At 38.5% G+C, this 24,413-nt stretch overlaps 1 protein-coding gene across 4 annotated transcripts in view; it reads right to left on the bottom strand.

Annotated features, from left to right (window-relative positions):
- LY75 (lymphocyte antigen 75) overlaps positions 1-24,413 on the bottom strand; it is a 56,422-nt gene that overhangs the window by 14,063 nt on the left and 17,946 nt on the right. For all 4 annotated transcript variants that reach the window (XM_052675459.1, XM_052675460.1, XM_052675456.1 and 1 more), the window contains 20 exons: positions 24,061-24,171; positions 22,695-22,835; positions 21,276-21,464; positions 20,285-20,442; positions 19,816-19,926; positions 18,597-18,685; positions 18,173-18,345; positions 17,792-17,988; positions 16,848-16,990; positions 11,315-11,396; positions 10,668-10,739; positions 9,181-9,304; positions 7,731-7,766; positions 7,309-7,484; positions 6,195-6,259; positions 5,610-5,686; positions 4,399-4,535; positions 3,279-3,384; positions 1,903-2,063; positions 1,083-1,212 (listed from right to left, as the gene is read on the bottom strand). In XM_052675459.1, coding sequence (XP_052531419.1) covers positions 1,083-1,212; positions 1,903-2,063; positions 3,279-3,384; positions 4,399-4,535; positions 5,610-5,686; positions 6,195-6,259; positions 7,309-7,484; positions 7,731-7,766; positions 9,181-9,304; positions 10,668-10,739; positions 11,315-11,396; positions 16,848-16,990; positions 17,792-17,988; positions 18,173-18,345; positions 18,597-18,685; positions 19,816-19,926; positions 20,285-20,442; positions 21,276-21,464; positions 22,695-22,835; positions 24,061-24,171 — 2,478 coding nt within the window. The remainder of the gene's footprint in view (positions 1-1,082; positions 1,213-1,902; positions 2,064-3,278; positions 3,385-4,398; positions 4,536-5,609; positions 5,687-6,194; positions 6,260-7,308; positions 7,485-7,730; positions 7,767-9,180; positions 9,305-10,667; positions 10,740-11,314; positions 11,397-16,847; positions 16,991-17,791; positions 17,989-18,172; positions 18,346-18,596; positions 18,686-19,815; positions 19,927-20,284; positions 20,443-21,275; positions 21,465-22,694; positions 22,836-24,060; positions 24,172-24,413) is intronic.

Here is a 24,413-nt window from a genome sequence, read left to right on the forward strand (position 1 = left end):
TCTCATAGCTGTCCTTGCAACATTCCAAACTGAATCTTCTTAAGGACCAGGACAGATATGCACCCTGGCAGTCCCTAATCTGCTTTCATTACAACTCCTACAGTTCTGGCTAGGAGGAAGTGCAAGATGTTTTGGTTAGCCCAGGCAGACAACACACTGATCTACATAGATATATCACCGACTTCCTTTTCAATAAAAATTCATTTTCTATGACAACAACTCGCCTAGCAAAGCTTTAAATTTGGACACTTGGTATTTCTAAAGTATTTGTCACTGGAAAAAATAAAAAATATTTTTGTGGGGATATAAATCATTTAGCCTATTTGAGAAATAAGAAGGTGGTTATTTTCTTGGGTGTTCATTTTGCACAATTTTCCCTTTTCTTTTTTAAAGGAAGGTAGCATGTAAGTTACTTAAGAGGATTATTTGCATAGAGGAATATACTCAAAAGTGAGTATGCTGAATATTAGCCCATAGCAGTATTTAATGCAAGAGTAGGTATATATGTTTGATCCAGTTCCAGTACACGGTGCCGACCAACCTACACTGCGGCATTAGAATATTATTCTAAGTTCAGATTTGCAAGGTTTGCTCTGGGATACTGATCTGAGCTTCATGAGTATATGATACTTCTTATTCTGATAATGCTAAGAAGCAGAGATATTTAAGTTGGATGGAAGTATTGTGAGATTTTTTCCAGAATTTCAATTCTGCCACGGTTTTACAGAGGAAGAAAGAATCACTTGTTCCAGCCCTTCATGTATGTGGCATCAGTGCCCACAGAATGTTAAAGCTACAATATGCTTAAGTATAATTTCAGTGAAACCACACAGTCGGAGGCTCTCAAGAAAACAGATACCTTCTGAACTGGGCAATGAAAAAGAAAAGGGAAAATTCTAAATAGTTGAAAAAAATTTCCCCAAATCACCGCTCACACTATGCTTTTCCAGAGTTTACCAGCTCACAGTCTATAAGCATCTTGCCCTTCAAATGCAATGGTTTACACATACTAAAAAGTCTTCTGGCACACGTATCTTAACAGCAAGCTCTAGGTCTAATTTATTTTGACTCTCCAGACTTACCTATGGGACGCTGGCATATACCCAAGAAGTGCCTGTCAGCACAAGCAGTGAAATTCCATGTTCCAACATACTGAGACTTGGGATCATTGAGGATTACACCACACTGATTGTTAAATTCTTCATCAAAAAGCTGAAAACCAGAGATACACGTATCAGACTATAATAAGGTATAAACATACCTGTGTAGAGAACATAAGGCTAGGAGAACATGATCTGTCTAAACTTGTTTAAAAACATTCAAAGGAGTGGTGTAATACAGCCTGCCTACTTTACAAACACTACCAGGTGCTTGGACTCAAAAAGAATTTGTAGGCTAGATATGGGGGAAGAACATTAAATTAACGCTTGAAAAAATAATGCTTAAAATAAATCTTGTTTGTGGGTGTGAATCCATTACATTTTTATGCTTCATCATGGTAGAACAGCAAGCCAAATACCAGTGTATGATGGTTTACAGATACATTCTAAAGTGAACCAATAACTATTGATATAATCTTTTTGATAATTATATTTACATAGTCTATAAATTACAGATAGCAATTACAGACAAGTCATTAAACAGTTGTTTGGGTTTTCTTCCTTTACGTTTCAGTGTTCTGTATTTCAACTGAGAAGACATCATTCAAATAAGGGTCCAAATAAACAGAATTCCATTGCTGTCAGTCACTCTGCAAATTGAAGTCACCATCTGGGGGAATCAATCTGTTTTTTTATTTATGTTTCTTTTGGCTTTTTTTTTTTCTCTTTTGATACAACCAATATTCAAAATTTCATTACTCAATAGTCCAGAGAAATCTAATAGTCCAAAGCCAGAACTTACATCCAGTGGAATTTTCCTCAGTCTTCCTGTCAGGAGTGGGTGAAAGTTACTATACAACAGTCTGCTCTCATCTATCCACTTGTTTTCTCTTGTGCTGAACAAAAACTGCAAACCAATCCAAATATCTCTCGGCATTTGAGGAAGCAAGGATGTTATAAAATCTGTTGGACAAAATCGTAAATGTATATCCTGTGGTTCAGACAGCAGCAGCAAACACTTGAAAAACACTTTGCATTAATAAGGAAATGCAACTCCATTTTTATTAGCTTCATTTTCCTAGACCCTCAAGGTTTTGAAATGCTCATCATCCCTTCCTTTCGTAATCAACCCCAGGGTGTTATCTTCTATCTGAACAGAGCAGACTATTTGTATTTGTCTTCCACATCTTCAGATGAGGAGCAAGCAGTGTATTTAACGTGGCTTTGCATCCAGTACTTTCTATCTTTGCACTTAAAAAAAATTCAGAAACTGTTTTTTCCACCAGTCTGCAAGATTTTTTATTGCCTCTCTGTGGAAGAACTTCCTGCTGCCCTCTCCAAACTGATGGAGGAAGTCATGTCTCCCATCTAGAAAGATGGAGACGTACCCCGTAAAGCAGAACCATTTCTTGGATTCTAGCAGTTTGCTGACACCACCATCAAAGTAAGCAGGATTGGAAAAGGAAGCCAGGATTAAATGGAAAAAAAAATTAGCTAAGGAAATCTTAAAACTCAGACCCCTCTTACTGAGCGTTTTGGAATGAAACAGTGCCCTTCAGTGAACCCCCAGGCACAAGAGGCATTCACTGAGCTTGTCTAGATTAGGAAAACAAATTGAAGCTATGTAATTAGCTACTGCTGACGTGTCTTACCTCCTGGCCAAATGCCAGGCTGGCCTTGGCCTATTTTCTGAACTAGACAAACCCATGGAAGATATACATGTCAGAACTAGCTACCTCCTAAGGCTACTGAAGCAGCCCACAGAAAGAGGCATGCTTCTTTAAGATAGCACCTTCATTCATTCCACATGTGTGGATTTTGCAATTGAGGGTTTGGTGATGGGACACAACAACAACTACGGCTTTTAAAGTACAAAGACTACAGTGTCAGTTATATTTTTAAGTTGCAAACCAAAACGTGGGAGTTTTTCATCTTTTATCCTTTTTTTTTTTACAACAGGTTAAGTTAAAATGCTTGCTGACCATATTTCCATCTTAGGTTTCTAGAACAGCAAACAACAGACAATGCATTTTTAATCTCATCTTGGATTTTTGCAATGCTCCTGGTGCACCTCCTTCTGTTAAGAAGCAAGACGTTTTACGCTCTAGCTCTTAAGCAGAACTACACTGAGTTTGGAAGAGAAGTTGCATATTCACAAGTGTCCCCAGCTCACCATACCTTGCTCAGCTTGACTTGAGATGCATGGAAGAGAGCCTCCGAAAGTTACACACTTTTCATTAGCTGCATTAAACGTTAAGAACTCGGATTTCATCTTTAGGAAGCACTGCAAAAGAAACACAATTTTCTTTGTGCTACTGATTTCCTAAGAAGTAACTGAAAAGAAAACCAACCTTAAAATTTCACTTCATGTCATGTAATTAAATGTAATTACTTTTTCTTAGAAACGGGACTGATATCAGCTGCATGCCCTCCTGATTATATTAACAGAATAGCTAAATATAAAAGTGACCAATGAATTGTCCCTCATTCACTGAGGGTCAGAACTCAGCAATTTTTAATAAGCTACATCATGATCATGTACCGTTTTAAGAAAGAGAACTATACATGAAAATCAATTGGATTGGGCCAAGTTTCTTTTATTGTAATGTACTATATTGTGAGAGAAACAACTTGGGAACTCAAAAGCTATATTCTGCAATGATTTGATATAAAGTGGCAAACCTTGGCACAGTGTAACGTGCCAGATTTGATGTGCACTCCTTTTTATGTACAGAGAACAGCAGCAGGCCACAAAAGAGGAATCACAATCTCACTAAGATTTCAAATGACTATCTTGAAACATAGAATTGAAATTTACTACAGTACAGCTTCTGACTTCTGGTTGGTCCCTTATTAAAAAGCTTCTTCTAATTCCCAGTCAAGTGAAATCCCTAACGTGGCTTGTGAAGCAGAACGCCTGCCAGCTTGCTGGCTGCATATGATTACTCATCAAGAGAACCAAGATATTTCAGCCACAGAAATCTTATCCTCTTCTTCTCTAATCCTTTTCTTTCTTAAAAGCAGAGCTCAAGATTAGACAATAAAACCAAAATTCTTGGACTTCACCATGTGGTGAAGGAAAAATGAAAATCCTGAAATTACTGCTTTGAAAATAAGAAGCAGCAATTCTACACATGCACCAGAGAACTAGAGGGATTTTAAATCACTGCACATAGTTTCCAAAAGCAGCCCCACAGTTCATTCCTAAACATACTTCATTTTCTCTTTTAGCAGGGCACTCCAGCTTACTGATCTCCAAAAGATAGGTACTGATCACTGAACTGTATTATTTCTGTACCTTATTCCGAAATCGAAGCCAACCCTTAGGGCAACCTCCTGTGACTGGGCGGTAACTGGGATCGTGTTTCTCCAGCAAGGAGGCATTATTCTTCTCACAAATGAAAGGCAGCTTCATGTTACAGTTAACTGGGTAGTCTGCAAAAAAGTAAGTTTTGAAGAACAGTCATGATAATTTCTATCATGCGCTGATTTATATACATACGTGGACATGAAAAAGACCATTCTGAAGCAAAGTCCTTTTCAGTTCAACCACGCTGAAGTACAAAACAATATAAAGCTTGAAAAGTAACAGCAGAGCAAAAGACAAACATAAATGCTTTATATATCAGACAATAATGTACTCTTCTTACAGATCCAGATTCCGATCTCTCACTTTGAGTTGCAACACTTCACATAAGTGGAGGTAACTTCAACAGAAAAGAGTTGGATTTAAAAAAGATTTTGAATGAGGACTAATTGCATTTTCTAGCACAGAAGGTGCGTGTTGTAAAACCCATTGAAGTCAAACAAAATGCAAAGAGTAGGACAGGGCAGACTGCTTTCCATTATTTCAAAATTAACTAGACTGGCCTCCCAGTTAATAAGATTTTTTGGTTAGCAGAGATGAAAACAGGTCAGCTGTATATAACAGAAAAATATGCTTTGAAGTGGAAATGATAATAGATGAGGTAACTATTCAGTCTCCAGATGTCACAAATTTTTCCCCAGCATGCCGCATTGCTGATAGCAAACAGCTTCAAGTACCACAAGGTAGGCATTTCTACTGCTTTGTTTACCTCTTCCAGTAGGACTCCACTACTTAAAGAAATTTACATCTCCAGTTGCACATGCAGTTGCAGGTATTCAGTCAAGCTACTCTAACACTTAATTTTCAGAAGTTAGAATATATTGCGCATGCACAAAAAGGAAAACAGCCAAAAAAAACCCCAAGTAATTAATTTAGGCTACAAAAGGAGTTAATGATCAACCATTGTTACCAATCAAAAGAGTTGTTTTCTGAATTCACATTTTCCTCTGGTCAGCAAAAAAATACTGTCATGGCTTCTCCCAAGAACAACAAATGCATGATTCAAAATTGAATCAGATTATTGCCGAGAAGATATTTGCTCCTAATTTATTATCAATTTGTAATCTGTATCAGAGTTTTAGCAGAATGGTAGTTACTTCACAACAATGACTAGAAGGGCAGAAGAATAAAATTAGCCATACCTCTATACCAGCTCTTCCTAGAAACATACCAGCAGTCCCTCAGGGATCGATCATGGAAGCGTGGAAATAACTGTAAACTGGATACAAACATTTCAGAGTCAATCTCCAATCCACTGTGATCTTCAAATGGAAGCTCTGATAGAAACAGAGCCAGTGCATACAAAAATCTGGGCTGAAAACTGTTTCTAGGAGATGCCCTACAACACTGGAAAGGACATGGAAAGAAACTAGACCAGGAACAAATATTTGGTAGGTTCAGCAGTTATGTAGTAGTACCATGCCCAAATTAAGGAGATGTGCAGAACAAGGGTAGATTATTCACTGCATGCTGCAATTGCTTGCACGCTGTCAAGACAAGAGAGCACAATGGACAAGAGCCTTTCTAAAGTATCTTTGAAGCAGTGCACTGCTACAATATTTTGGAAAGCTAATATTTTGCTTGTAGGAAGTTGGTGATCCTTTGCAGCAGCCTTGCACAATGCAGCCCTTGCTGTGAGGCATCCCAGCTCTGCAGGACTATAGCATAAGTTCTCCACAACATTACCTAACTTGGTCAAGCTTAGAATAAAGCAGTATTCTACATACGGTGAATGATAGCTGTAGCCATAAACAATAAACTTCAGCCACCACTTCTGTTCACTGTTTGATAACTGTGGAGGGAAAAAAAAAGGTAATTTTACAGATTACAGAAACAGCTCTCCAGACTCCCATCATCAATAAATCAATGACAAAATTCACTTTGATTTAAAATATTTGTTTTTAAATGTATAAGAATTATAATTCTTCAAGAATAGAGAAGGATACAGATAGATATGAATGTGCCAAAATAATGGACGCCTGCACGTACTATTAAAAAAAAGCCCATATTTTCCACTGTGAGGAACAAAGCTGAGAGAGTGCTGCAAGGTTTCTCATGAGTACATGCTAGAAACATCACTCCTGCAAAATTCATAGCAGTAGTGCTACCAAACAACCAGGACGTGGCTGCAAGCAACCCAAAGCAGACGTGGTTTCACAGGCCCTTACACAGAGTAATTCTGTGCTTCCAGCAGGCAGTCCCCCAATGAATAGATCGTGAATAGGGTAGAGATTAAAAAGGTCAAATTTTCAGTCTCTTCTGCCTCTCTACTTCCAGGTAGAATTGCCAGAAGAAATTTCACTGAGAGTGCTTCCAAACTGCTGATTTCGGAAAGTGTTATTTACTCACAAGCCTGAAGACAGGCACTAACAGAGGTGCTGAAACATGAAATGCTTCTGTAAGATTCCTTAGAAGAATGCACTTACGCGCAATGAACACCACAAACCCCTTTCTGTAAAGGCTATCAGACCATCATTGCATTTTTAATTAAATCTTCTCCTCAGGTAAGAAATTATGTGCTATCCCATGAGTAAAATTAATAGCTGGGGCAATTTAGTCAAGTATTTGCAGAAAATGTGGTGTGTACGAATGAAGAGTTATTTTCTCTTCATTTGGAGATTTTTTTTTTCCAGTGGTTGAGGCTACTCTTAAATTTAAGAATTCTTTTACAATAATGAGATGGTATTGTTTCAACTCATCTTATAAGTACAATTAAAAACAATTAAGGCCAATAGAATGAGAAAGGAAATTATGGACTAACATTGTTTTAATATTGAAAAAGCTGGCAACAAAACTTCCCTGTAATGAAAAGTACCTGTTAGATAGATTAAACTTCCTTACCTTTTCTATCTGAGATAGTATTGTCCTGAGTTTTGGGTAAGACTCCACAGAGGCCAATTCACTATCATTTTTCTGACAGAAGGAAATAGCTTCTTGAAAGCTCAGGTTTTTATCTGGTACAAACCACAGCTCTGCTCCATCAACAACAAGTGGGACTCCGTGAATTCCTATTTCATCTATGCAGAAGAAGTGCTGCATTAGAAATCAACTCTGAGAAACTCATTCTTTTTCTTAATATAATAAATGTTCCTGATGTTTGACACCAGGAAAAGTCAACACTCATTCTTGCAGTTAAATGCTATCAGTCATGACATCTGCTGTTATCCAAAAGGCATTACGGTAGTGATACAACAAAACTAGTGAAATATATATCAGCAGTAACTATATACACAAAGTTAAAGGGTATCCAAAAGTCTATTTACCTGGTATATACCACTCAGGTGTCTTTGGAGTGCTACCTGGCAGAGAAAAAAGGAACAGTCACTTCCAGTTCACCTTCTAATGAAACTGTGCTCATACCTAACAGGAGTGATGTGTTATACTCATGCTTCTCAGCCATAGAATCATAAAATCATAGAATCACATGGCTGGAAACGACCTATAAGATCATCTAGTCCAACCGTCTTCTCATTACCACTGCTACCACAAACTAAACCATACCTCATAGCTCCTCATCCAGACGCCTCTTGAACACTGCCAGGGACAGCAACTCCACCACCTCCCTGGGCAGCCATTCCAGTGCCTGACCACTCTCTGAGAGAAAAAAGTTCTTCCTTATGTCTAACCTAAACCTCCTCTGGTACAACTTGTGGCCATTTCCTTGACTCCTGTTTGTTGCCTGAGAGAAAAGGCCAAACCCCTCCTCACCACAGTATGCATGATGAAGGGGAAAAAAAAGGAAGATGAAGTCTTGCATAGGTTTAATAGTCTAAAACATGCTGATTAAAAATGAGTGAAGTCTTTCCATACCTCAGTCTTAAATACGTCTCTGTGAGCTTTTTTTTTTTTTTTTTTTTTTTTTTTTTTTTTTTGCTCCCAAGAAAGATATAAGCATCAAAGTAATATTTTACCTAACTACGTCCCCCTAGGACAGGAAAGTTTCATGCCCTAAAATGCTTTTTAATGATCTACTAAAGCACAAAAGCCTACTGGATTACAGCATTTCTCATACTGCATGAAAAATGTGGATCTGTGCAGAGATGCCATGCCATTCCTCTGCACTCTGAGTCCTCCATCCCACTACAGTGAGGAGCTACTTCAGCAACTTAACCAGAATTAAAGAGGCTCATTCACCTGAGGAAGAAGCAAACTGCATACTCAAGATGTCTGTGGTCTGTTAGTTACAAGTATTACTTGACTTCTATCATCTCACCTACTGAAAAGTCACTTCGTGCTTCATGGGAAAAGAAGGAATACATGAACAGTGATAATACATCCTTCTCCTCATGGTCATTTTCTGATACGTCTGTGAGCATTCTAAGCACACTGCCTTCGGCACAAGCAAGGCATCTCACATACTGACCTCTAACGGTTCACAGAGGAAATATAATAAAACACTGGAAAGTTTCTGCTAGAGGGCAATGATGGCTCAGTAGCAGATTTTTATTTTATTTTATAATACCGAGGAAAATGATGTCTTTCTGAAGCTTATTACCCTAGTTCCTGCTTGTATTTCTCTGCTGCCTAAATCTTCCAATTTGATCATGAGCGATATTTCAGATGTGCTGACCTACTCTCAGCTAGTTAGACCTAAATTACTTAAGGCTCAATTTCAAATTCCACCAACTTTAATTCATAAAAACTGTTAACACAAAGGAACTAAAAACCTGTAAACATGCTCTTTTACACAAAATGCATGTAAATGCAGTTTACCTTTAGTTATCTGGCAGACCCATTCAAGTTTAGCCTCACAATCAAAAGGCTTGAAATAAAACTCCAGGTCTCTGCCTTCATGGAAATAAAATCTCCAAAATGATCTCCTTGAAAACTGAAAGGTCTGTATAAAACAGGAACAGAGAGTAGAATTAGTATGGTATGGACTGTTGAAACATTGTATCACAAAAGTACTTTGGCAAAGTCATCATGCGCATTCCACACAACTTACTTTTTAAAACTGAGCAGATATAACTTTTAAACTGTAACTCGATGCTAGCCCAGCTTATGAAGTAATTGGATTAAGTGTCTAAGGTTAGTCTATATACAGAAGCCCTTCCTTGCAACATTGTTCCTTCGTTTTTTTGTAGCACAGGGGTGCTGTCTCTGCCTATTATTGAATTCTCTGTTGCAACTCATTGCCCTGAAAAAAATGTCATTTCTCCTCAGAGGAAGCACCCATCTGAATTAGCATAGAAACAATATTTTAATATAAGATTATTTATTACAATCAAGTCTTGCTGGTCTCCCCAATAAGGCGAATTTTGTTTCATTTAGTGAAAAGAACACGTCTAGATCTAGCAGGTAAAGGAGGAAGGCTACTGTATTCACAATGCCTCCTCCAAAGTGCTCTCTTTGTCACACGCTTACATCAGCTTCGTACTTTAGGGTCACAAACATAGGGGAAGAAAATGAGGGGAAATGGCTGAGAACAGAAACAAAGGAATACAAGTATTGTTTCCTGCTATAAGTCAAAAAAGCTGAAGTGGTTCTAAGTAGGTTAATATAATGGGCAGTGTTGGAATGATCTGCAAAGTCAGGTGATGCTTCAGGAAGTTAAAGGCCATATTACAACTCATGCCATTGAGACTGAAATAAAAAATATGCTATGAAGAACTCCTTGAATGAAAAACTGAAACAACAAGTACAGTCTACTTCACAAGTAAGTAAAGAAATACAGCAAACACAAGCATACACGCTCTACTCTGGCTACTGCATCCCATTACACTGTTTCAATCACATTCTTTATTGACAGTTCAGAAAAAACTAATCAAGATGTTAAAAGTTACTTTAGAATTCTGATTGGTTTTTCTTCTTTCGCCTTTTTTTTTTTTTTTTTTTTTTTTTTTTTTTTTTTTTTTTTTTTTTTTTAAGATTCCATGTTATGTTCCTAAGTGTTATGCATAATATTCAATGGATTTATAGCATGGCATTAAGAAACAGAAAATAGTATTAAAATATTTTGTAGTTCAGAAGATGTGGTATGACAGATCAGCATCAGCAAAGCGTTACAGTTCATTACAGCTGCTTGAAGAAGAGAAATGCAATACTAGGTATAGACTAATGAAGGGAACATCAGCAGCCTTTTACTCTACAAAGAAAACTTCTTCAGCAGTCAACCTAAATTCAGTATACAGCTAGCAGGAGTATTTCTTCCAAGTACTTTGGAAGAACATGTTGCCATTATTAAAAACCTTGAAACTAACCTTTAAAGCAACGCAGTCCCTTGTGTCATACTCATCTTCCAGATAATCATGTGGCAAGACAAGACTAGTTACCTGCAAGAAGGATAGGATGAAAGAATGATTACTTCAGGACTATTTTTGCTATGGTAGCCTCTTTAAACTTGTGATCCTGTGAGGTTTTGCACCATTAGAATGACATTAAAAGGCAACAATTGCATCAGAAGTTAAAGTACCTGTTATTGTAGAGGAAAAATACATTAAAAAAACTCGCAGTTTCAGGCAAATAAAATCAACTCCAGTTAAGAAGGTATTTTTGGAGAAGTCTGTTCTATCAAGATAAACAGATAAACTCTTCCTTCTGCTGTTGCACTAAGACATCTTCTTCCCTCCACCAGCTCTTAGATATTTACTACTATATTTCCATTAAAATATTTTAATATGAGTAAGACAGATATCAGATTAATTTTATTAATGATATGCTTTTAATTGGAAAAAGATATGGCTTTAATTGGAAAACTGCATGGATAATGGCACAGCAGTGCACAATCCTCTGAATTATTCATCTGTTGAAAGATGTGCCATAATTTTACTGAAGTATTTATAAATTTATTTTTCAATCTAGTCCAAGAGATCAGGACAAGACATTTCCTGGTTAAAAGTTAACTTACAGGTTTATCGTCACTCCATTGCCAGGTTCCCAAAGAATCTGGACTCCTCTTATTCATTCCAATCCATACCCATCTGTCATTACTGTAAAGAAACAAAATAATATTTTAAGCCAACTATATGTATCAACACATCTAACAGAAAGACTAAGGAATTGCATTACTTAGTATCAAGCAAATACTTAGTATCAAGAGCCAGAAGTTCACCACTGTACATTGTAGCAGGTAAAGCAGAAAATGGGCCTAGAGGGTAGGTCCTCTTGGCATTTCCATCTAGGAGGATGTGTCGGTTAGTTTTCTCTGTGGTCAAGGCAAGGGAAGTAAATCAGGAAACTTCTTCACTCAGTGAATCACCACTTCAACAGTTGTCATTTGAAATGGAGGTCTCTTTTCCATACTTTTCTCCCAGACTATCGCAGGGGGATATTTGGCTTGCTTCTCCTCATCCACCTCCAGGTCACCTCTCTCAAGAACGCTCTTTCTCAAACCACTCTCTCAAACCATGAAAAACTATTCACACAAAACAGTGGACTTCTTTTCTCTCTTAGGTTTGTCAGGGACATAAACAAACCAAGCACAGGTACATATTTGAACTTTGCAACTTCATAGAAGGGGCACAGTCAGTAAAACTGCAAGTTCAGTTTTGTGCTGCAGCCTATACTTGTTGAAATACCATTTTTGTTCTAGATACTGCAGCTTAAGACAATTCTAGCCTGCCCAAGAAAAGCAGGAGTTGGTAACTGCTGAAAGCAGCAGAGAGAAAAACAATGATTTTCTAATGAAATTACAGCCAACATGAAACCCAACTGCAGTGAAGTATCAGAGAGACACACTCATTAATGTGTACTGACAGATGTAAAAAAGCACCAATGCCAGAGTAGAGGGTTTCTGTAAACACTTACCTAGCCTACTGTTACAAAACCTGATGTACTAAGTATAGAGAAGGATATTTAAAGCAATGCAGAATATTTAAGATACTAGCTTATTAAAAAAGAACTAGAGGTTTTCTTTTCTAGCATTCAAAAATAAAGGGAAGGCATATAATTACTCTTGCCAATAAGTTAGGACACTGAGCCCCCAAGAGGAATAACTTTATGAGGAAAAAGTACATTGTGACTGAAGGAACCATAGCTCAGAAACAAATCTGGACTCGAAAAGCAAAAGAGATTTCTGGCCAGCAGAGGTCAGAGTTTGGAGAAGGCTTCTAAAAAAACAATGGTGACAAACTATCAGACTGACTCTAAGATAGAACTTGGCAAGTTTGCGAACATAAGTCTGTTATGTAGAGGGATGGACCTAAACCCAGCTTAACAGCATAAGAAATTCCAGGGCAACTGAATAAACTCTTTGTTAAGATCGTGTCACTGTCTTCTCACACAAATCACCTTAAAGATGCTAAACTATGCCTGAAACAGCTGACAGAGCAGCACCAAACAAACAAACAAACAAACAAAGCACAACTGGAACAGCCTGCAAGAAGCTGAGGATGTGTTCCCAAGACCTTAATACTGAAGTGTGAAAAAAATAAAAATTTCAAGAGTGACTTCACAAAAACAGGTCTTAAAGGTTGCCTTTGGGACTCAGACCTATGACAAATAAAAGCATACCCCAGAGTACATAGGTGAGGCATGTGAAATTCAGGAAATCCAGAAAGGGCAATGGTGCTTTACTTTGTAGGGCTCTTGTTAGGAAGAAAAAGCATCAAACCAACAACAAATCAAATTTTTCGGTTCCCACTCCCTTCTCAAACTCCAGTATTAAATTCTAACATCAGTGTGACAGCCATACTTACCATACTGAACAGTCTTAAGACTTTTAATATCACCAAAGAGTCCTCAGTGATATCAGCCTAAACACTCCGCATCACTCCAGCTAGAAACTGAGCCATCCACCAGCTGTCAAGCAGCTAAGTGGCCTTTGGCAATTTGCCTTTAGAATTTATTTTGCTGGGATTGTTCTTTCCAATTATGAAGCAGACACTGCTTAGCCCTCCCCTCCTAGTCGTCACCTACAGGCCGAGCGCAGCCGATCATCACAGAAGAACATCTGCTAAAAAGGAAGTCTGAGACACTCATTTCACAAGTATCTGCAGTAATAACCTGAGGAACTAGAGTGATTTTTCAGTCTTTGAACTCAAAGGGCTTCTACGTTACAAAGTAAATAAATAAGAATAAATAAAAAGTGTGTCAGGTCAAGAATTTCTCTAGCCTATCCCCGAGTTCACAGCTATAAGTCTGTTATAACAAGGGTTTCCAGCTGACTGGGCACTTGCAGGTTAACACACATTTTGGAATTCTTTAGAAATGAACGTAATTCAGGAACTGTTCCACTGCTCTAGACAACACAGCTAAGCTTACCTAAAGACATCTGATAATCCCTCAAAATTATACTGTCACCTCATCATGGAAAAGAATGCCATTAAGCATGTAAGACAAGTAAGACAAGGCTCTGCTGCAACTAGGCTCGCAGCAGGGGACCTGCTTGTACTTCACTTATCTGTTCTCACTGTGAAACATATCAAACCAATCCAGAAGACTGTTATCAGAATAGATTTATGTCTGCCAGAGCATCCTTTGAGCTACAATCCCAGAATGACCTCTAAAATCTAGGTTATCCTGAGTTTTAACTTAGAAAATAGATGCAAAGTGTGCTTCATATGGACTTCACGCTGGTGAACAAAGACCCTAAATCTCCAGTAATTCCTGCGGAATACCACTGGCTTATCTCTCATACAGAATCAGAATTTCACAAAAGCCAACTTTGTGCAGGAGTCAATAAATATTGTTTAGATCAGTGTGACTGTGATGCTAAACAGTGTTTTTGCTACTATCCTATTCTAACTGCTGAAACAAAAGAAGACAAGATGAAGAACCTAAGTGAACTACCCTGGTGTGCAGCTCTTCACAACTCTGGATAAAAGGTGAAGTGTAATAAACACGCACGTACACGGCCTACAAGTGCTTATGCTTCTGACAGCAATGTGCATGAAGCCACTTGATCCCTGCTCCTCTCTCTAGCAGGCTGCTGCCACCAACTGAACCTCCATCCAGCTCATTACCCACTCTGGCAGAAGAGCAGTGCTAACACAGTTGCAACAACTTCACTTCAATGACACTGCTGTTTTGGCAAGCATGCTGAGAATACAGATCAGTCTTTTCTTGCAAACTCCCACGTTGAAGGGGCTTTCTAGATTCTGTGTAGTTGTGCATACAAAAGGAAACTGGTTTTGTTCCAGTAAGGTGTCCTCACAGTAATAATATTTCTAAATCAACCCAAGCTGTTACTCTCCTTGAGTCCTGCGCTGCTGCCAGCTATAACCTACAAAACGCCCAGAAAAACAATCCTAATAGAATGAAAGTAAGATAACAGGATTTGTTCTGCCTGTATCGTGTCCCTTGAAGTAAAAAGAGGTTATCTCATATTTCTTTCAGACAGGAAGGCTGGCAGGCAAAATACATTTTCCTCCACAATGGCAATCGCCTGACTTGGCTGAAGCTGTCCTAGTTCTTGTTTGCCTCTAAGGTGGAATCCGAGTAAAGAACAAAATGGACTAGGCAAGCTGCCCTTTTCCTGGTGAACCAAACTGACTCTTGCTAACATTTGAAAACAAACAGTTCTCAATGACTCACTGGAGAACTGTGCAAAGTGGGGAAAAAAACGAAACCAAAAAAGCCGAGGTGTGGCTCCTTCCCTCAGCCGAAATAACCACGCTGAGTGAATACCTCAGGTCAGAGTTTGCACTGAGTAAACACAGGACAAACTGCATGCCAGCAAACCCTGCTAGCTGATCACTCCTAACATTACCCTACAATGATTTCTTCCAGGTACCTAAACTGACTGCTCTTGGTGAAATAATCTGCTTGTTTTTTCCTCTCTCCTTTTTCAAATGAGCTTATTTTTAGACAAGCTAATCTTGCTCGTGATCTCTAAAATACTTCATTTAATCACCATCTCTGTGCAATTTAAAAGCGTAAATAATGTCATGAGGTGCTTGTAAGTTGTCTAAATAAACACTTAAAATATTCTACACAATGTCAAATTTGTTACATTTCTGTTCAAAAAGCTCTGCAGTGTTTCAGAAGAGGTTAATCCAGACAGAAATACTGTGTCGGGGATTGCACTTGACAGGTGTAAATCTGACTGCAAGCCAGTTTACTCTGGGCTCAAAATATTGCCCCATATTTATATACTGAATTCAGTGTATTACCCCTGAGAATATCAGAATTCTGGTAGAATAATACTGAAATACCAGGACCTTTTTTCTTTCAGACTGTCATGTTTTCTGATACATGGGAACTCTATCAGTATCATGAGTCAGGTGATTTTCTGGAATGACAGAAGTCTCCACCATTACGTCTCTAACCAAAAAAAGCCATTAACTGTAATCCTCTGGAGATGGTCTGCAAGCTGCAAAGTACCTCCAAATGTTTGTACTCAGTATGAAAATAAGTTAATTCCTTATCATATCCCATAGCAGATTAGGTACAGCATTACAACAAAATTTGTAAATGGTTTAAGATGCATTGCTAAAAATAATCTGTGCATCAACTTTTATTCCAGGGACCTCAGCCACTTCAGTAAAGGAGTCACGGTGGCTTTAAGCAAGCTAAGCCATCTATTTATAGAGCATATGAGTTTGGTTTTGTCTTTTAGCATAAACAATGAGTAATTTTCATGACTTACGTGCTTCTAAAAAAAGTACGCTGGTTTTTAAGAAAGCATCTCTTCAGTCATCAAGTTTTAAAATTTAATCACAGCATTGTATGTTGGCAGCTTCTAAAATAATTACGATTTTGTTTGTTGATGAAATCAGTTTAGATCACATAACTGGCAGCACGCAAGTTTAAGCTGGCAAAAGTTCTGAAAAACCAGGCTGCCAATCAAAAAAACATATTACACAATGATCTGACATCACACCAATGCCTAATAAAGCTTTGCAGTAACAGTTCCTTTGATTAAATAAAAAGCCTAAGATTCATAAATTATGTAGCATTTAATTTGTTGATAGCAGAAAACTCAGCACACCCATCTCATGCTCATGCAGTGTTAGTACAGTTATGCCAAATGGGATCTGTGCCAACCAGATTGCTGGACACCACATTATTCACGTTTTCAAAAGATAGCACTCAACTTAGTCAGGAAGCATTTCATGAATAAAGATGAGACCTATCTGAAAGGCTCAAATAACTCATCTCTGAAGAACGTATCAATTAAGAACAGAAGCAACTCATTCAGCACAGAGAAGGAAATGCTTAAAACAACACAGAGTTAGAAGAAGATGCTCCAAGTACATCTCCCTTCTTCTGCGTTCCCTTGAGCACTGTGAAACATTTGCCCAAGCTGTACTCCCTTGACATTTTCCAGGAAGGCAGCGACATGACCAGCAGTTCAAATGCCACATCTAGCTGTTTCTACTGTGGGAAACACAGTCCATGTACACCATCTCACACTTGCCATTTGGGATCAGTGGCAGCATTTACAATTTACTGCCGCGTGTGACTGAAATCAAAATTGTATCCCATGGCTGCTTTGTTACCTGATAATTTTTCTCAGGATGGAATGAAGTGCCTTGATTTCTTCCGTATGAGTGAAGCTGGGAAGATGGCCTCCAAGTGCTTCACAGAACCTTTCTGCCTCCTCCCAAGTTCTGGTTCGCAGCACTCTTTCACTGTGGAAGAACTTCACAACAAGCAAACATCAGAGTAGAACAGTGACAGCACTTTTCCAGTGATAGTATTTTTAAACCTCTGCTGTACTACTCAAACATGGACACCCCAAGTTGGAATCAATAATCAGTATCTCCAAAGGGAGAGAGCTTGATTTTAAATCTGACTTCTTAATTATTTTCTCAGTTTGTTTGACAACAGTCAGACTTTGAAGCTTAGCTGACAAAATTTGTTTCAAATGCAGCCTATTCCATATGGCAGAACTTCTCTGTTTTTCTTTACCAGAAAGATTTTAAAAAACAACAGGCAATTCATTCCAAAATAGCAAGCCAAACTGTGTGTTTTAAGTGATGGCGTTCTTCAAAACACAGGGTGAACAACAAAGCCCAGTTTTTAGTGACACAGGACCATTTGGGTGCCGCAGATGCAGACAGTTCTTTGTCTCCTTCTTTGCTACCTATATGTATCTGAATTTTACATTTGGCTCATACACCTCAGCCACTTGATCCCCTTGACTTCAGTCCAAGCCAGTTCCTGTCAGCAGGATCTCTCTGCACAGACACGTTGCACTTGGTCAACAAGAGATTTGGGGAAACTGCCAGGGCCAGCTGTCATACCCAATCGGCCAAGCAGGGACAGCTATGCTGCACAACATGAGAGCCATCCATTCAGGATCCGTGCTCACAGCTCTGCTATTTAAGCTATGTTTCCCACACCTTGCTACGTGAGCTGTGTACAGAACACAGTTCATTGCAGACAAAATGGTTGCAAGACAATAATGAAAAATTAACATCCAACAGGAATAACACTTTACCTTGTAGCAGGCAAGGCCAGATCCGTTATGCCACCCAGGGGGACAGGGATCAGATGGCTTTGGGAGCACTTCTGGTTCCTTGGGCAGTCCGATGTATTTTTTGCAAACAGGGAATGCTTTTGTGGTTTTACAGTCCTTAGTTTCCCACTTTCCAAGAGACCTCCCACTGGACATGACCACACATCCTCCTGAGAACTCTAAGATTTAAGCCACCAGAGAAACTTTTAAAACTATTGTCTAGTTTTCAAAAAAAAAAAAGAACCAAGGATTTCTGAATGACTATTTTTCTTTCATCCCAGGAATCCCACAACACAGTGCTCTGATGCTTGCTGAAAATAAAACTATAGTATTTTTTTACTTATTTTGAACTGTTTCATTTACCTGGTTGCAAGGAGTTCCAGTTAGTATATGTCACAGCTTCACTTTTTTCCCCATCCACTGCAGCCCAGGAATACATTCCAGATTGGCTAATGTCTTGCAAACCAGTCCAGAAGTATTTTTCTTCAACTTTGGTGTGTTTTCTAATCAGACTATTTATAAATTCTTGCTCAAACCTGAAAATTCACATATTAATCTGAGTCAGTATTTAAAAGACACCTGAAACTACTGAGTCGATCTGAAAACCAGGCACTGTATTACTTTAGTTAGTTGAAATAGTTGCTCAGACCATCCTTTATTCAACACACAGCAGGCTCTGTGAATTCACACAATTCTAAGAAGGCTTCACACTGTACGTTTGCCATTGTCACATCTTGGAGAACAGTTTGTTAGTTCTCTTCTCTCTGATGACAGAGATTTGCTTTACCTGTTTGTAACTGTAAGGTTGCACAGTGCTCCAAAAGAAACTTCCGTTTCCAAAATCTTGTAGCAGTAGTTTCCATGCATCTCCCAACCCTGGTTACAGAACAAAGCACATGTTTACACATAACAGCTTCATTTAGGCATGATCTGCAGGAGAACAGAAATCACTAACACTGGTTGGTGCCTACAAGCTGGCACACCATATATAAAAAGAAACACAGTGCATCACACACAGGGTCCAGTATTATCAACTCTCAGATTTACAGTCCTAAGAAATAATGTAACCACAGAAATAGAATACAGCACTGTTCTAACTCGACTCTGCAGTGTCTTCTGACTGCTACGTGTATTTAGAGAGAGGAACACAAGGGAGACAGCCTCGTCCTGTTCAAAACAATAGGAGTTTTGATGCTGCTCCACCAACGCCAGGATTCAAACAGAGCAAAGATACAAGGGCGTTATTAGCATTCCTTTATTTAAAAAAATCTTTTCTGCTGAAAACATTTGAATTTACAAAAATTACGTCTTATTCAAATATTTTCCCCATAATTACACTGAAATTCCAAGGAATACTAAAGTGCTCTTTGCTACCCTACCAATGCACCACCATCAGACCAGCACAGAAAGCTGTAACTGGCAGCCTCTGAAAAGACAGAGTATGAATGCCTCCAGGATGTACAGAAAGATAAGGGGAAAACATATTTTCTGTTTCAGGCAATACGCCCTACAAAACAAAAGAACTCTGAGGTTGCTCGTAATGCCATCTCAAGATTGTTTAAAACAGAGAAGACTTCAGGACTTATTTACACTGTAATATGTTACGCTTAAGAAAATAAAGAACCAACCTTACTGGAGCCAAAGAACTAAGATGAGTCGAGTAAAATGTAGATAAAAGAGCAAGATTACATTTCTGCTTTCTCTGCATACCCTTATGCTGAAAATTGCTTATCCTAAATTTTAGAAAGTTTATTTAGAGCAGAAACTACAAAACAAAGGGCATAGCGATAAAACACCTAGATTTTTTTTTTCCAACAAATAAAATACACTTCCTGCACCCAACCTCAATAATTTTGCCCCTGAACAGATTGGCAATGACCCTTTTTCAGTCAAGACTTACAACAGGTTTTATTTTACAAACATTACAAAAACACTAAGAAGAGAAAATATGTAATTTCCTGCAAGCTTTTGAAGTGAAGGTAAAATATGTACAGACTCCCCATTACCTCATCCAGCGAGCAATTTTTGTCTGATTTTGTTTCATTTAAAATCTCTCCTTTTTTCTTACATACATATTTCAAGTTTTCTTCACAGGATTTGACTCTCCACTGCCCCAGCTGTTCAAAGGAAAGGAAAAAGAGCATTTAAAATTCTCCAATCTTTCCACAGTGAAGGGGCAGAGTTTTCAGACATGGGAAAGCCAGAATGCCTTGGTTACTTGCAGTACCAAGAACAGTGTGAGTGAGAGGCCCTGGATTGTACTTGTAGGTGCAAGTTTTGAAGAGAAGAGAGAAAGCTGAATTGTGCACATAGGAGAATACTGGATCACATCTGAGAAGGGAACAGGTCAGGGTGGTGTCAAATATAAACATTCTTATTTATCTCCCTTGTACTTCACATACATCAGTGTCAACTTATGGTGGGGATGAATGGGAGGTAAGGGGAAGATTAAAAAAAAAGTCATCACATTCTTACCTTGCCTGAATAAGACACACAGTTAGGAGTGGCATTAAAAGGAACATTCGGTTCATTCTGATCCCAATATGTAAAAACCACATCTGTGTAATCTGACCATTTGAACAAGGTCGGTACGTCTTCGTTCCTGAGACCCATCCACACTTCTTCTTTAGCATCTGTCATTTAAAGCGGGGACAACACAGGGGTTTCAGAATAGCATTCAAACTGATTTGAAAGGACTGATAAAAACCTAATTTTACTAAATTCATATTCTACTTAAAATACTGATGCATTTATGCTTTTATTACAATAAGAAATGGAATTTGAGACAAACCCAAATTATTTTTTTAATTTTTAAGCTGTATTCATGAACATGAGAGTACCTTTTACAGAAAAGGCAACAAACAAACAAAAAAAAACGATGAACATGCAAGAAAAGAAGCTCAACCAAAATCTATTTTAGAACGCAGACAAAAACATAAGACCACAAAGTACAGATAATGTTTATCAGTTCAGTGATCCAGCTGTCAAAAATCCAGTCCAACTATCTGTGATTCTGTCTGAATGAGAAAAGTGAACAGGTGTTAGACATTATAAATGAGACAAAAAGAAGTAGGCTAGTCCACTGGCACAGGTAGCCAGAGAGGTGGTGGATGCTCCAGCCATGGAGACTTTGAAGGTGAGGCTGGTTCAGGCCCTGGGCAACCTGATGTAGCTGTAAGTGTTCCTGTTCACTGCAAGGGAATTGGGATAGATGGTCTTTAAAGATCCCTTACAACTCTAAGGATTCCTTGATTAATTAAGTAAATACATGAATAAAATAGAACTAAAACAAGAACAAATAGACAGGGACTGGGCTGAGCAGTGACACTCAGCACCAGTCTGGGTACAAGCACAGCATTAACGCTTTCATTTAGAGCTAGAGATTCTCACAATCATACTCTGGATCACAGAAAGCAGTTTGTAATTTAGGGTGCACAGCACTTGGTACTTGACTTCCCCAGCTCACCATTATGAAGCTTTGTAACAATGAGTTCCACATCTGCCAATGAGTGTATGCTGATGAGGTTACTTTTATTTGTTTTGCACAACTGATCTGCTGTACTCCAAGATGCCTGGTTGTGTATCAGCATGTAGCAAAAACCATTGTGGGGAAGCCAACCCACATCACAGCGAGTATCCAAGTGTCTCCAAAACTCTAAAAGTGAAGTGAAACTGAATTAGAGGCTTTTATTTAACACTGATCAGAGTACTGTGTTGCTATTTTCTTTATGTTTAAAATTTAGCAGTACTTTGAAAGCAGACACAAGGCAGCTATTGGAATACATTGCCAGATAAACAACACATCTTCTTCCAGCTCACATTTTAAGAAAGGCTCACAATTTAGTTAAGCAAATAAGCTTGACTGAACAGCATTATGGGGATTAGTAGCATGCTGGGGCCATAAGGTGGGCAAAAGGAGAAAGTAGTTAGTGGGAGTAAAAGTAAAAAGATAACTCATACTTTGCTTGCTGTAAGCAAAAGGTTTAGAAGTAACTGTAAGCAAGATTTCAAAAACAACTAAAAGCAAAAGAAGTTACTACTGTTACGGAACAGCAGCTTCAACAAAAAGTTGTTTTGTTCTAGCAGGGATTTGCACTTTTCTAGGGCATATATATATGCACAGCTGTACCATGCAAAAGATCAATTCTGAGTAACTCACATAGAAATGGATGCTTAGTTTCAAGTATTTTCTTCTGCAAATTAAGCTATTTGAGAATTCAAACTGTTTTTATGCATGCTGAAAAAGTTATATGCTAAAAGCTCTTCTGTTCCAAAACAAAATTGTGGGTGTGTATGTGCAGGGGAGAGAACTCTTCTGTTTTTCCCATTGTGTTACTATGTGCTCTTACAAGATAAAAGTAACAGATCCAATAAAGATTACACACTGGGCAAGTCAGCGGCTCTTGCACTCTTGATTTCCACAGCTGGGCTTGGTTTCAAAATACAGCAAGGCCATTTAATGACTTCTACTTGAATTAAACAGCTTGATCCAAGCCCAGGTAAGTCCCATTTTATGTTCATAAACACCAACAGTGAGAGAAATGGGTTTAAAGCAGCAACTGAAAGGTTTGTCCTTTCCAGACTTTCAGCTGCATGGGAGAGAAGGCACAAGCCACGGATGTCTGAAAAAAAACATGGTGCAAAGGGTGGGACTGTGCTGGGAAATGCTCTGTGTATGAGTGAGAAAGCTGTGAAGAATGAAAGCTGTTTGTGGTGTCATCTTGACACTGAAGACAGTCTGATTCTGGTCTGCTAAAAGACCCAAAGCTGCTGCGAAGAGTTTTGGCAGAGATGCTTCAGAAGCTTTGGGGAGGAAGAAAACAATTGCGTAAGTGAGCATTGCCCTCACATTAGCATACAAAAACAAATACAAAAGCTGTCCTACCTGTGAGGTTTGAAACCTCCTTGAATGACTTCTTGCAAACATATGGAAGTGGGTTCCCACAGTGGTAACTCTGCCACTGACCAGAGGCAGCATTCATTGCCACACAGCTAGTCCCATCCAGAGGGGACAAATCCTGCATATCTATAGACAGAAAGAAAGAAAAACAGAAGAGCACAAGTTATCAAACAGCCAAGCAGTGACTGCATCTTTTTTTCTTCTGCTTTTCAGTACAGTAATATGCTTTGCATATTGAAGCATCCTATTTGAAGAACATTTTTTGCTTTGAATGAAGGCACCTCTTCTCCACAGGTCCAGATTTTTTTTTTTTTTTTTTGTAAGAAAGTTACAGAATCGAGGTATTGGGCTTCTATGCCAGTGTTCAACCATACAACCAGGAAGAATGTTCTATTTACAATACAACAAACCCTTGGCCGAGAACTTTCCCAGACTAGAAATATCTCAAGGGAGAATTCTTTCTGCAGCCCTCAGTTTCCTTTGGCAGCCCCTTTCCAGACCAACTCCAAACATAGCTCTGCAGTTTCTCAATATAACCCTTACCTTAACAGACAAGGCCCCACATTAAACATTCTGCAGTCCTCAGCTTCCCTTTAAGATCCCTTCCAACAGGGCCTTTGACTTTCTATGAAGCATAATGCAAATCTGACCTGGGCCCCATTTCCCTGCATTGATTTTGTTCAGTCTCACGTGGGAAAGACCTTAATTCTTCATGGGAGGGTACAGAGACGGGCCAAGGTCTCAATTTTTGTGTTTCTGACTGTTACACCTCAAGGAGTCTCACGTATCAATATCCACATCATACTCATGAGAATATTACTAGGACATGCTGAAAATTCCCACCAAGTCTCTCATCGATTCTCCCAAGGAACTTGGGAGTAATTAGAAAAGGTTCTCAAAAATTTTACACTTCCTTCATCTTCACCTTACAACAAATTTAAGCAATCTTTAAGTCTAAAAACACATTAGACTTCTGAGTGACATGGGTTCTTACACAAACAACAATAATGTTATTCCTTGAGGGAAGCCAATGTCATTCTGCCAATGAGAGAAGAAATTTTAGTAGCAAAGGAGTCTATAGCTGCCCTAACTGAAACAGATCTCAAAGATACTACATAAGTTTTATCTTTTTAGAGGCTTATCCTAATTTTTCATAAATATAGCAGGAGTACAGAAAGATTTGTGCTCTCTAGGAGGAAAGGACATTCTGAACTTTTAAGAGAAATGGAGCAATGACAGTTTTGATTAAGTCCACTGAAGAAGATAAGAGTGAAAAACAGAAAAGAGAAGAGAAAAATAAAATGCTGGTTTCTGTTCTAAATATTTTCAGTACCACCAGAAACATCATTACCTTGATGCCAGTTGACAAAATTCAAAGGTTTGTGATCTGACCACTGCCAGCCTCTAGAAACATCCAGCTGATTTAAGCCAATCCAGAAGATCTCAGCGATGTCATCCTTAGCTGCATATATATTTTTATATGGTTATTAATTTTTTTTAAAGAAAACAATTTGAATAAAATATTCATCTTTTATTGTTCTCCTTTAAAATGAAAACGTCATCTGAAAGTGCCTCTAGGTATTTGACGTGTGATTTTATATCACAAGCACACTGATAGCCCCTCCAGGCCAACCCTGAACATCAGCGAAGATGTCTCCTAAAATCATTCCAGCGTGCTACTAACACACCAGTGCAATGGATGTG

This window comes from Tympanuchus pallidicinctus, unplaced genomic scaffold (assembly GCF_026119805.1).
Source record: "Tympanuchus pallidicinctus isolate F22 unplaced genomic scaffold, pur_lepc_1.0 scaffold15, whole genome shotgun sequence".
NCBI lineage: Eukaryota > Metazoa > Chordata > Aves > Galliformes > Phasianidae > Tympanuchus > Tympanuchus pallidicinctus.